This window comes from Strigops habroptila, chromosome 1 (assembly GCF_004027225.2).
Source record: "Strigops habroptila isolate Jane chromosome 1, bStrHab1.2.pri, whole genome shotgun sequence".
Classification (NCBI taxonomy): Eukaryota; Metazoa; Chordata; class Aves; order Psittaciformes; family Psittacidae; genus Strigops; species Strigops habroptila.
This window is the reverse complement of record NC_044277.2, coordinates 145,467,528-145,480,341: the sequence shown is the minus strand read 5'-3', so window position 1 is coordinate 145,480,341 and position 12,814 is coordinate 145,467,528. Positions and strand designations below refer to the sequence as shown.

The window sequence follows — 12,814 nt, the reverse complement described above, 5'->3', positions numbered from 1 at the left end:
TAGCTTTTCAGTAATCGCGCACTGACCTTTCTCCCACTTCAGTGGAATATTTAAACTGCCCAGACTACCCCGTTGACTTGCTAAACAGGATTAAGGGAAGAAAAATAGCACTTAACCTTGTTTAGAGAAGTGAGATGTATTTCAGAGCAGAGGATAAGACCCAATCTATAATAGATGTAGTCAGGCTTGTATGTATTCAGTCTAGAGTTCAAAACAGCGTAAGCTCTCCTTAGAGTAATGCCTCTCTGTGCATTAAAGTGCTATCAGCGCCAAGGAGGGGAAGCATTCTCAGGGATTAACTGCTAAGGTGCTACAGAAATAGCTGTACCAAATATACAACTGATTTTTTAGGCACAGAGGCCTATATTTAAACTACTGTATTTTTTAATTATTTTTGCAAACAGAACTTGTGAGGAAAAAATGCCTTTTAAATAAAACCTAAGCATTGTTTTAATTTGGTTTCAGAGAAATGAGGTGAGCTTTATGAGTCCCTTCTAACGAGATATTCTGTAATCTACGAGGTTTTTGATTTCACCTGTAGGTTTCTAAAGAAACAACCTATTTTTCTCCTCTGATCTTGACTGATAAGCAAACAGGTTGTTGGGCAAGTCAATGAAAACACAAAAACCAAAGGCAGACTGCATGTGAAAGGTATGAGATGTAGTGTTAGGAACATCACCGTCTGACTACATAAGTCTCAACTTGTCCCACATGAGGAAAAATGTAAAATGTTTTCCTTTTTTTTCTTAGAAAAAAGGGGAAAAATCCGGCTTCTCTACATTTACATACACACATACATGCACATACATATAAAGGAACCCCTGGGGTTGTCCTTAAGGCTCCTTTTGTGTCAGCTCAGAAAATTGTGTGTTTCCCTAATCATGAATAAGAACAATAACAGTTATCTCTTAAAATTCTTTTCGAGTCCATGATCTCTCTTTCCCTCCTTCGCACGCACACACACTCAGAGCGTGTAAGAAGGAAGAAAGAATGAGACAAGAAAAGAATTAAGTTGCTTTCCTAAGCTGCATTTCCCATTCATCTATTCATAGCAACAGTGGGGCAGAAGCTAAATAGCATTATGCAGGTTTATGCAAATTGTTTAGGATGAAAGGGAGCACAGGTGACAAGAAAACAAATATAGCATTGAAGGCCACCGGAAATCTGTCTTAAAGTTGAGCCAAGGTCTGCCTAAAGGAATAGTAAACACAGCACAACATAAAGTTGTCCTTTTGCTTTTAACACCCGGCAGTTGTTACCTGAAAGAGGAGGGGTAGCTCCATCTTGAGGGTTTAAACTCAGAATAGATGCAGTAACATATGTCCCGTTAATTTGACCTAATTAGTTGTTGCTGGTTGCAGGACTTACATGAAGGAATCTCATTACATAGATTAGATACAAAATAGAGGGAATCTTGGCCCTCGGTGGAGGTGAAGTGGAACAGCAGTTCAGTATTTGATGCATGTTGTTTCTGGATATGCTGTTCTTTGCAAGGGGGTGTTAGAGGAGGTGACTCTCTAGTAAGTGTCTTCTGCTACTGAGCCTTCTGAAACAAGCTTATCTTTCTATTGCAGAAGTATCATTAAGATTTCTATTTAAAGTTTCACTGGTTTTGGGGATTGTTTCCTTGGGTTTATAAAAAGCAAAGGACTACATCTATATTCACTTCAGTGAGGAAGTGCAAGTACTAATTGGGAGGGAACAAACTGGTTGTCTGTAGCATGCTGTATCTTGAAACTCTTGTTAGCTTCATAGTTATCATCCGAAAACACTAAAATTAGTATAAAAAAGCATTTTTTTCCTCCAGTCAGTGGGAACTGACTACAAATATCTTACCTTTTGTTGTTCTTAAATTCATATTGTCAATGTACTTCTCACTCTCTGACAGGAGGCTCTGCAAGTGAAAATATGCAGGCTTTTAGAACACTTACTCAAGAAAAACTCCCAAATGAAATCAGTGAGGAGTTGTGCCCAAATCAGAAGTCCAGAAGGGAGCTTCAGGTCTGGCACTTGAAGAAGCTATTTACAGAACTGCTAATGAGTGCACTGTGATGGAAAGTCATAGCAGAGCACATCCTGAATATTACCAAGAGTGAAAACTTCACATCATGAAAACATATATGGACTAAAATCAATCTTAAGCAACTGATAGGCTTCATTAAAGAAAAAAGGCCTGTTTGCTAATTTTTCAGTTCTTAAATAATAAATACCATGCTTTAGCATAACTGATCATAGAATCAGAGAATGGTTTGGGTTGGAAAGGACCTTAAGATCATCCAGTTCCAACCCCCTGCCATGGGTAGGGACGCCTCACACTAGACCATGTCGCCAAAGGCTCTGTCCAGCCTGGCCTTGAACGCTGCCAGGGATGGGGCATTTACTACTTCTTTGGGCAACCTGTGCCAGTGCCTCACCACCCTGTTATACTGAACACACATTCTGGTCCAAGAATGTGGATGCAGTATATCTTAGAGATGAACAAAATAGGAGAAGACCAAATTTGGTGAATATGAATTACTATTTAATGTATATTTTTTAAGAAGGGATGGATCAGAAACCTGGCTAGGAGTAAACTGTGGGATTCAGCTGTAATTTCTGTCTTTATTTTTGCTTACATCTTGGCTTTTCCTTTTCAAGGGATTCAAGGGATTACACTAAGCAAAATGCCTGACCCTACACACACTGAAATACATCTAACCTACATTTCATTAGGCAAACAAGAACGCTACAGACTCTGAACAGAGCCATGCTCTTACCTTAGAAAATAGCAATATGGATATAAAGAGCAACAAAAACCTTCCTTGGGAAATAAGCACTGTTATAATATCAGGGCTAATATAGCTGCAGTGAATATCAAAACTTCCCTTGATTTCATGGAACAGGAGCAAAGCCGTGTAATGCTGTCAAACACTGCCAGCACCCTGGCATCAGGCATTTGCAGAGCTCCTAAACCAGGAATTGAATGCTTGACATGGAAGCAAGGAGAACTAGAAGTATTTTCTTCCAAGTGGTCTTAATTCTACTGAGTATGTTTTTACAGCAAAGGGATTTTTAAGTATGCCTTGCTCAATCAGATCACCTGCAACAGAAGTTGTTAGCAAATGTGCTAACTGGTTTGGGAGATCTTCATTGTTCAGTTGCAGGGACAAGCACTGAGATGTTGGAGGAGAATGTTGGGTTTGTTTTGTTTTGTTTTTCTGAAAGGATTTGCAAAAGGAAACTTGTGGGAATTCAAAAATATTTGTATTTTGCCTGAAAACGATCCAGCTTTATAGAATTGCGCCTTTTGTGAGATTATCAGCTGTGGAGTTGGCTCAGAAAAAGTCTGTTAACCAAGCTGACCAGGAAAGATAAAATAGTTGCTTTACGAAGCACACAATCAGTACATCTGCTCAGGCTATATCCTGGTCTTGGATGTGAAAGTGATTCTGAAGATACCAGTGTACTGAAAGATCTGCCTTAGTGAAAGGAAAGAAGGGAAAAGGTTGTCAGCTGCTGCAGGCTAACGTGGTATTTCTAGTCTCCAGATTGCAGTGCAAAGATCCCAAGGCAGCCCTGAACAAGCTGTCTCCAGACCTGGTTACTGCACAACCACGCAAACACAGTGTGAAGCCTGAGCTGGTAAGCTCTGACACAAGTGCAAGGCCATGTAGTGTGCAGCTATATGTGTTTCAGTAACTGACCTGCTACCCCTGCCTGGAGCTGCATTGCACCATGAGGGTGTACCAACTGAGATTAGCTGCATCATACCCTCTTGAGCGCTGTCCTCCACTGAAAAAGGAGTAGGCTCTAACTTCCACATCTAAAATGAGGTAACAGAAGTAGATGGTGCAGATGCTGTGTAGGTTTTGCAGATATTTTGTGATTTCCTGGTTTGCTGTTGGCTTTTTTAATCAATACATATCACTGCTGTATACCCCTTGGCAAAGTATGCAGCATAGTGTTTTGAAGAAGCTTTGAAACCTTTCTTGTGTCATTTCCATGCCGCCATGGTCCATAGGCTCAGGAAGGAAAAATCCTGACATTTCCCAGAGGTAACACGGAGGATGCAGTAGGGAATAGTGAGACACAAGCATGGCCAGATGGGATGTGGTATTTGTGGAAGCTCATGAGAACTGGGGCTTACTGAAGATCATAAAAGAAGAGTCAATGAATTCCTCCTTTCCTGAAGTTTTGCCTATATAATAATCTTTACATGGCTCTAATTTTAGATGAAGAATAGATAAATCAAAGTTGATGCAGTACTGATGGAGGAAATGAATGACAGGTCAAACGCTGGAAGGATCCAGATGACCTGCTATAAATCCATGCTGGCTGAAAAGCACGTTGCTTGCTCACTGGGGAGATTCATTAGTATTAATATAGAAGTTCAGTAGGTCACACAAGTCTCATGCTCTCCTGGAAGGCTTAGAATAGAAGAGAGAGGTGAAGGATTCAAATATTCTTAATGTCTGTGCTCTCTGCTCAGCAGAGGACTGGAGAAAACCCATCCCCATTCTCTGCTGGCAAATTAGCCACTTTAACCGTATTATTTTTCAGTCAGATCTCCTAACTGCTTCAGCAGCAGTCTTGTCTGACAAGTGACTTGAGGTCAAGGCCTTAATGTAATTTTCTTCTCATCTGATTTTTTTTATCTCCAATAGATTAGACAATTAAGTAGACTTCTAGACAGATAGAATTGTGATTAAAATAGTCTGAGTGCAAAAACACTGCATGGTCCAAAGGAAACTGAGTGAGCAAAAGTCCTGTCGTGAGACCTGAGCAGAAGCTAAGGCATAGGTTTGTCATTGAGTGATTAGTGTTATAACCTAAATTTACCCTTGAAAGACTCTTCTCTCTTCTGGGTGCCTTAGGTAGTGGCTCATCTCTTAAAACTGGTTCTTGTATGAAGGAGCACAAAGGAAAAGTTTAAATCAAGAAGTTGTTTTGGAGAACAGTGTTGAGGTTAAACACTCATATTTCCTAGCAACTGAACTTGTAGGTGGTGTAAGGCTTTCACTTTACTGTAGATGGGCAAAGATTACTTCAGCTCTGTAGTAGAAATTAGTTGAATTCAAACTTGCAGCTAAAGTTGTTCAACTGTGGAAGCGGTATCAGGACTATCGGTTTCATCTGTTCTCCATCAGTATGCATGCAACGTAAATCAAACTTTAAAGTCACAGTTTTACGGGACCTCTTATATGATGCTCATGAGGTCCATTCAAACAATATTTTAGTAGCTTTACAGAAATCTAGTCTGTATTTCTTGATATAAGTATGTGAATGGAGTCCCCATACTGATTCTAAATGAAATCTGTGCATGATTTGGAAAAATATGCTTTCAACTTTTTCAAACCTTGGCTTGCCTCAGAATCTAGAATTAAAAAGAAAACAGTGAATATGTTTCAGAGCTCGATAAGAGGAGGAAAACCCTGTTGAATTTTTATGCTTGAGCCTGGCCATTCCTCCCGTTTTGTGCAGGACCTCCTCTGTCCTGCCCACATCACTGCCTTTCTCTTGCTAGACACATTTCCGTGGTGGCATTAACAAGCTGTGCCTGCTAGAATGAGTCTGCAGAAATTCCTCAATAGCTTTATGCAGAGTCCTTACTGTCAGAGGGGGTGAGAAGGAAAGAGATTTCTATCCCTGTCTCAGAGGGTAGAGCATGGCATTCTGTTACAAGTAGGCAATACTAAATGTGGATAAAGGATTAAGATCCTTGCAATCCTCACTCAGATAAAAATTAACACGAGACAGAAATTCTGTGGATTAAACTTTGATGATTTTTAAGTCTAAAATTGTCATGAATCTGAAAAGCTCTAGTTCTGTCAAAAGTATTGATTCCAAAGATGACTCCCAGCCAGTGCATCAGGCAGTGAATGCTTGAAACTGGTGGAGGTGAGGAAATACAAAAAGCAAGTACCTAGTTCAGTGAAGTACAAAGATGGACAGTGAGAAATAGATAATTATTACATGGATTATCTGCATGCACAAAGTAAATAAAATTAGGTGTTCTGAAACTCTGAGTAGCCCTTTAATTCAAGACTACTCCCATGTTCCAGTAAAAGGTAGAGGGACTTCTGCTTAGTGTAACCTAACTCCATATACTGTCCAGCTCTCCATGAAGAAATGTTTTCCACTGCCGGTCACTCAACCAACCAAGTCCTTACCTCTTAGGAAAAGGCTGAAAAAACAGATAGGTTTTGCAGTGCAAAAGGTGATAAAGCTGGGCTCTTATCGCCCTTTCCTCTCAATACTGCATTTATTCCCAGAGTAGCTTCTGGTTACAAATGTAAGGGCACTCAACAGGAAGAGCTGGCTTGGATCTGGCCAACATCCAGATCTTTGAGGGCATTATATATCAAAACCAACTATGTATCTGCTTTAGAGATGAGCCAGAGGTGCACTACAGACCACAGAGTGTTGTTCATAGTTCACAAAACCCCAACCAGGCTGCTGTGATCTGCAGCAGATAAGTTTGGTTGGAAAATACAGTGCTGTGTCCAGTGCATTGCTGCAGTTTTGTAGCTGGTTACTCGCTTTAATAAGATGCCTGCTTCAGTCAAAGGTTCTGAGGTTCCTTCTTTGTATTTGTGACATCGGGTGGTAAAAACTGGGCTCTTCATTATGCAGGTTAAAGTGAGGTATTTACCCTGTGATGTGAAACAGTGCATAAAGGATGGAAGAGTTCCATTAATCACGGTGTGGCATTTCCATATTCCTACAGTGTCTAAGGAAGATGAAGCTTCAACAGTTCACTGCTTCCCCTTGACCTAGTAAGAATGGAGATGTGTATGTCTCATACCTATGAGCCTTCTCTGCTGTATGTATATACTAACTAAACCAACCTGAGGTTGTAAGCAGCATAAAAATAATCCAAACCACAGGGTGCCTTGTAGGGAATTACTTGCCTTCCATTTTCCCAGCAGCAAGCTGAGAGCCACAAGAAAGAAATGATAACTGCTGGCATGACAGCTCTCTCAGTGGATTGTACCTAGGGCTGGGCAGCTAGGTGCCACCTCTTATGCAGTGTGAGATGTGAAAAACACTAATTTATCCCTTGGGATATATGACCTCAGAAGCAAGCTGAGGACAGGTAAAAGTATAACAGTGTGTATTTCTCTAGTATATGTGTGAGTGAAGTGAATTTATGCACCAAAGTGAACAAGATGGGTTTTATTAGCCTTCCAAATATACTAGAGATACAGCAAAAAAAAACAATTAAAAATAAGGGAAGCCTTTTTTTGTTAGATTTCATGTCATTTCAGCTAAACATCTCTTCCTGTTTCCAGCACTCGCTCCAGCAAATCCAACCCCTTCACTTTCTTGAGGAAGGAAGTTACAGAAATACAAACAGCAGCTATTTTTACAGTTCTGCAGTGTTCTGAGGGTCTAAGTCACAGGCTGTGAAGCCACCATGAGTGGCATCACATGGACACACAGTAAGTAACAGTCATTGTCTCAAAGGTGAAGTACTTTGTAACACACAAACTCCAGCAATGTTGATTCATTCCCTTTTCCTAATGAGGTTCTGTACAGGTTCAAAAGAACGACTGCATACTGAGTCTAGAGGGCTGAGACTAACATAAAATACACAAATATTTGTATAAAATACTATGCTGCTTTAGGTCATACATCAGAGGTGGTTTTTTAAAGCTACTTTACTATCCAGAAGTGAAGTACCAACATTACTCACAGCTGTAACAAATCCTAGTGAATCCATGCCTGCTGCTGATCTTAAAGCTCTTCAGCCCAAATCCAGAACCAGAATCTGACATCACTGACACAAAAATCAGCAGTTACGTCTTCAACATACCCATGAGAGTAGGATTTTGCTTTGATTCCCGAAAGTATTTGGGCGCTACCTTTGAAAAGCCAAATGTTCATCATCTATTAAAGTCTTCCATTGTGAAATTTCCCCAGCCCTTATTCTTACAAATGCTTGATGCAAAGTCAAAAGAAACACTGGAGTCCTTTCTCTTGTCGTTGGTGAGTTTGGAATCAAGTCTCATAATGCCAAAATTAGATGCAATGGTTACAGAAAGAATATTGTATTGTGTTCTTCGATGGCAACTCGGTAATAGTGGGATGTGGGAGCAATATTATAGGCAGAACTGGAAGGTTGGGAGGGTCTTTTCTTCCAAAACCAACACAGATTCCCAAGTCAAGTTTCTGATGAGGCACTGAGTGCAATTTTGTGTGGGATGATAATTCACTCCTGTCACAGGAGTAGCCATCCACAGCCACCGGCTGATGTGGACTCCCAGACAGGCAGAAGTGCACCCAGAAACGTGTTCCCTTGGAAATTTCCTCATTCCCTGCACTTTCTCCAACTGCTTCAGAGTCTAGGAGGCAAAACGAGTTAAAACCAGCATGTTTATTCAGGCAGATAAGACTTTATTTCGCAAAGGAAAGAGGATTCACCCATATTTGTGTATATATATTTATATATTTACACGTGTTTCTATGTCTTTATATATAGATTGGTATATTTATGTGCGTATTTGAGCGGATGCAGAGGCGGGCGGGCAGCACCGGGCTGTCGGACAGCAGCCGCAGCCCGTGTAGGTGGGAAGGCGGCGGGGGCTGCGCGGGGCGCGGGCGGTCCCGCCGCGTCTCCCGAGCCGCGGTGCCCCGGCGGGGACGTGTCCGGGTTCCCAAGCGAGCGGCGCGCAGGCGCCTCTCCCTCCCCAGCCCCGGTGAGATGCTCTCGGACGTGGGAAGGGGATCGCCCTGCCTTTCCCTGCCTCCCGCCTTCTCTCCGGCTCCTCTGCCCCACTTTTCCTCCTCTTAGCACAGTCTCTGGCTGGGTTTCATTAGCGGTTTTTTTTTTTTACCCCTTGTTGTTTATTGTTCGGTTTTGGTTTGTTTTGGGTTTTAATATAACCCACTCCCGGGGAGCCCGTTTGCCACCCGCTCTCCGTAGCTCCTGCTCCTCCACACAGCGCTATCTGAAGGGAGACCCGCCTGTTGATTATCCCCCACTCCCCTTCCCTCCGCTTCCACCCACCGTCTGCCCCCACCCCTCCCTCCGCTTGATTTCGAACCTTTGGATGGTGTTTTGGTGTCATTAGGAGATTAACATCCCTGGAGCACCAGGGGAGGAGGAGGAGGAAGAAGAGGAGGGTGGAGGGGAGAGAGAGAGACAGCAGGCAGGAAGGTTGGCGTATTAGCAGGAGTGAGGCTCTCCTCCCGCCGTCCCAGCCATCCCCGGCTCCTCGGTGGCAGCGGAGGGGGGCGGTTGCCGGCGCCGCGGGCTGCGCCCGGTGCCCGCGTCCGCGGAGCTGCGGCTGCCGGCGGGCGAGCGGCCGCGGCTCCTGCTCGCAGCCCCCCTCTCTTTTATGAGCAGCGAGGCGGAGGAGCGGCAGCGGGGGACACCAGGAGGAGCATTTCTTCCCCGGGGTTTATGAATGGCACTGACATGGAGGAAATACCGTTTCAGAAAGTCAAGACCAAGAGGAAGAAGTGCTGTCACTGCTGCTGCTCCCCGCCGGCTGCCGCGGCGGCGGGAGCCGGAGCTGGGCTGGGGGACCCCCCTCCCTTGCTGCTGCTGGATGCCATCGCCTGCGAGGACGAGTTTGACTGCAAGGAGCTGGAGGCTCTCTTCCAGAGCTACAACCTGAAGCTAGAGCAGACGTCCACCCTCAAGGCGCTGGCCGTCCTCATCGTGCTCACCGCCAGCCTGGCTCTGGTGGAGCTGCTCTCCGGCCCCAGCCTGACCATCTCCAAAGGCTCGCACCCGGTTCACTGCATCATCTTCCTCTCCCTCTTCATCGTCACCAATGTCAAGTACTTGCAGGTCACCCAGCTGCAGCAGATCGTCAAGCTCACCTTGCTCTTCAGCTTCACCTTCTCCTTCCTCTGCTGCCCCTTCTCGCTCGGCGCCTACGGCATGGAGCCCCCCAGCACCCCGGAGCAGGGCATGTGGCAGCTCATGCTGGTCACCTTCGTCTCCTACTCGCTGCTGCCCGTCCGGACCCTGCTGGCCATCGTCTTCGGGCTGGTGGTGTCCGTCTCTCACCTCATCGTCACCGCCACCTCCGTCAGTGCCAAGCGGCAGCGGCTCTGGAGGACGGTGAGGCAGGGCCGGGCCGGGCACTGCAGCACTGCACAGCCGCGCGGTGCGTGCCCGGGCGGGGGAGCGCGGAGCGGCGCGGAGCGCGCCCCGCGGAGCGCCCGAGCCTGCATGCGGACCCCGCGGTGAGCGGGATGTGCCCGCGGTGTGCCCGGCGGGAAGGGGCGAGCACGCACCGTGCTCCAGGCGGTGGCTGGAGTTCCCCAAAGTTTCCGGAGGGCGGGAAGGGGGGAATAGGGCGGCTCCTGGGAGACGGGACCTCTCGGGTGTGTGTCTCGAAGGGAAACGGGGGAGAGGGCAGAGGAGCCTGCACTGCCGTTCCCACGCTGGGCAGGAGCGGTAGCACAGTCAGTGCAAATCAGGTGTGTATAAATAACACCGCTTGAGTCAGGACAAACTTGGCATAGACGATAAGCTGTGTGTGCTAATAACACTTCGGTCGAGTTGGTTCGTACCCTCGCTGTCTCTCTCCGCCGTGGACCCATCTCGACGTGGGGGCTCTGCAAAAACTAGGTGGGACACTCAAAGGGAGAAGCCCACCTCGCTGTTCTCGCATCGAGTGAGGCGTTCCCCCTCCAGTTCACCCAGGGCAGCTGCACCCCCTCTCCACAGGCATTACCTGCTGTGTCAGTGAACTTCCTGCCGGTTCGCTTTCCCCTCTGAATTAATCCAGCAAAACCTCCCTCTGCAGCAAGCATCTTCGGAAGCGTGCTGCTGCACTCTCTCCCCCCGCCCTCCCCTTCCCGAGTAGCTATTTATAGCCCTGCAGGGCTTTCTCCGGCTCCCGTGGCCTGATGGGCCGCACTGGCAGGGGGAGGAGGATGAGGAGATGTGTGTGTGGGAAACGCTGGGGCTGGGAGCTGGGGTTTGCTGCTTATGTGATGCCTCTGAACCACTGGGAAAGAGAAATTGCAATTTCTTTGTGTCTTCCCTGTCACCACATTGATTATGTCTGCCCTCAGGGGAAGCACAAGGGTTCTGGGGTCTAGATTGGTGTTAAACAACAATTTAATGCATAATTGAAGTACTTAGTACATTACTCCTGCTGAATCCTGGTGTTATTCTCCACGGCTGGGTAAGGCTGTGTTGTGATGCTAGGACGCACACAGTTGGCATGGACATAAACACTGCCATAAGCAGAACTGTGCACCTTTGTGCCCAGAAGTGAGAATTCCTTCCTCCGCCTTACATGCTCGCACAGACACACACACGCACACCCCAGCGTGACATCCATGCAGATAATGGAGATACACAGGGACAATCAAAATAGTGGGGTTACTGAGACAAACAGGATTATTCTTGGCTTCGTGCTGCTGAGCTGGTGGACAAAATAAATTGTATATTTTGAAGGGGAAGAGAGAGATAAGCTGAGCTTTATGATTTACCCAGATAATCTGATGGTCTATTTTTAAATGCGTGATTTAGAGTTTCCATGAGAGGGAGAGCTGATGAAATGCAGGAGCACTGAGAGGAGCCTTCCTTAAAAGCATCCAAAAGGATGCTAAAACCACTAGAATATTTTGTCTTTGAGTAGTGCTGAAGATAGCTCTTTTTACTGGAGTACCCATTAGTCCTTATGGGAGCCCAGGCTGTCCTGGCTGCCCTGTACATAGAGGCAGGTTTTCCTTGATGCCAAGTTGCAGCTCAGTGTGGCACCTGCTGCTCTAGGTGAACAACATAAAGAAGCTGACAACAACGTCTGCTCCCTAAATAATCTAACCAAGGACTTGAATGTGAAATATTTTGGGGAGAGGAAACGTGCTCTCTTTCTTCACACTAGTTTAACTCGGTTATTCAACAGGCGAGAAGCTGGCTTAAAAATCCTTAGAATAGTCGACTAGTGGCTGACATAACACACGTATGTTTCTTCTTGATCACCTTCTTGCTCCCCACCAAAGTAGTTCCAGTCATTTGTATGCAGTCCCCAGAACTGTTTTCTTTGCTGATAACAGGAGGCAGAAACAAGCCCTGAGTCAAGCAAAAGAACTGGTCTGTGAACTTGTGTCACACAGAAATACACACTGATTTGTCACACACTTGCAATCAAAAAGTCATCTGATTTGAAGATTCTCTGTGTATGGAAGGGACTCTTCCCTCTCAGAGGAGTTGATGTTTTTTCTCATTTCCAAGGAGCAATTTCACAGTGGTTGGAAATTTAAAGCCATGTAAAGGCCACATCATCTGATTTTTATTTGCCTGGCCTGAGAGTAGCTCAGCCTTTTTTGTTGAAGCTACAATGAATGCTGGCTCGCAGTCCGGATCTGCTTCCCAGCCACTGGATTTGATCATGCCCATCCAAGTGCTTGTAGACACAGCATGCAGTCGGCTTCTCAGGGAGGCAGGACTGCTCTCTGTAGAGCTGCAGTAGCATAAATGGCTCTGTTCTTTCTCCCAGCCTTTTACCCCTAGCTCCAAGAAACCAGGTGAATTTAAATATTTAAATAGAAATCTGCTGTATGCAGAAATGCAGAAACACCTGTACCAACCACTGAGGCTGTGTTCATTTAAAGAAGCCTTTGATTTGGGGGTAATTAAGGCGGAGAACCAGTCCTATTTTTGTTTAGCCTGAGCTTTAAGAGAGCACAGATCTAGTAACTTGCATTGAAGTTAAACTTGATGTTGCCAGCAAGAGCAAGCACTTCACGTTGTTTCAAATTCAACCCATTTTAAACCAGGCATGGTCAAGTTAATGGGTTTGTTCTGAAGTGAACTTCTGGATGCACATCTTCTATTCCATGCTGTCTGAGGAATCACCATATG

The 12,814-nt window shown here is 45.4% G+C and overlaps 1 protein-coding gene across 1 annotated transcript in view; it reads left to right on the top strand.

Moving 5' to 3' along the window:
* Positions 1–8,346: 8,346 nt before the first annotated feature.
* ADCY1 (adenylate cyclase 1) overlaps positions 8,347–12,814 on the top strand; it is a 149,393-nt gene continuing 144,925 nt past the window's right edge. The window contains exon 1 of the mRNA XM_030497610.1: positions 8,347–10,054. Coding sequence (XP_030353470.1) covers positions 9,386–10,054 — 669 coding nt within the window. The 5' untranslated portion in view covers positions 8,347–9,385. The remainder of the gene's footprint in view (positions 10,055–12,814) is intronic.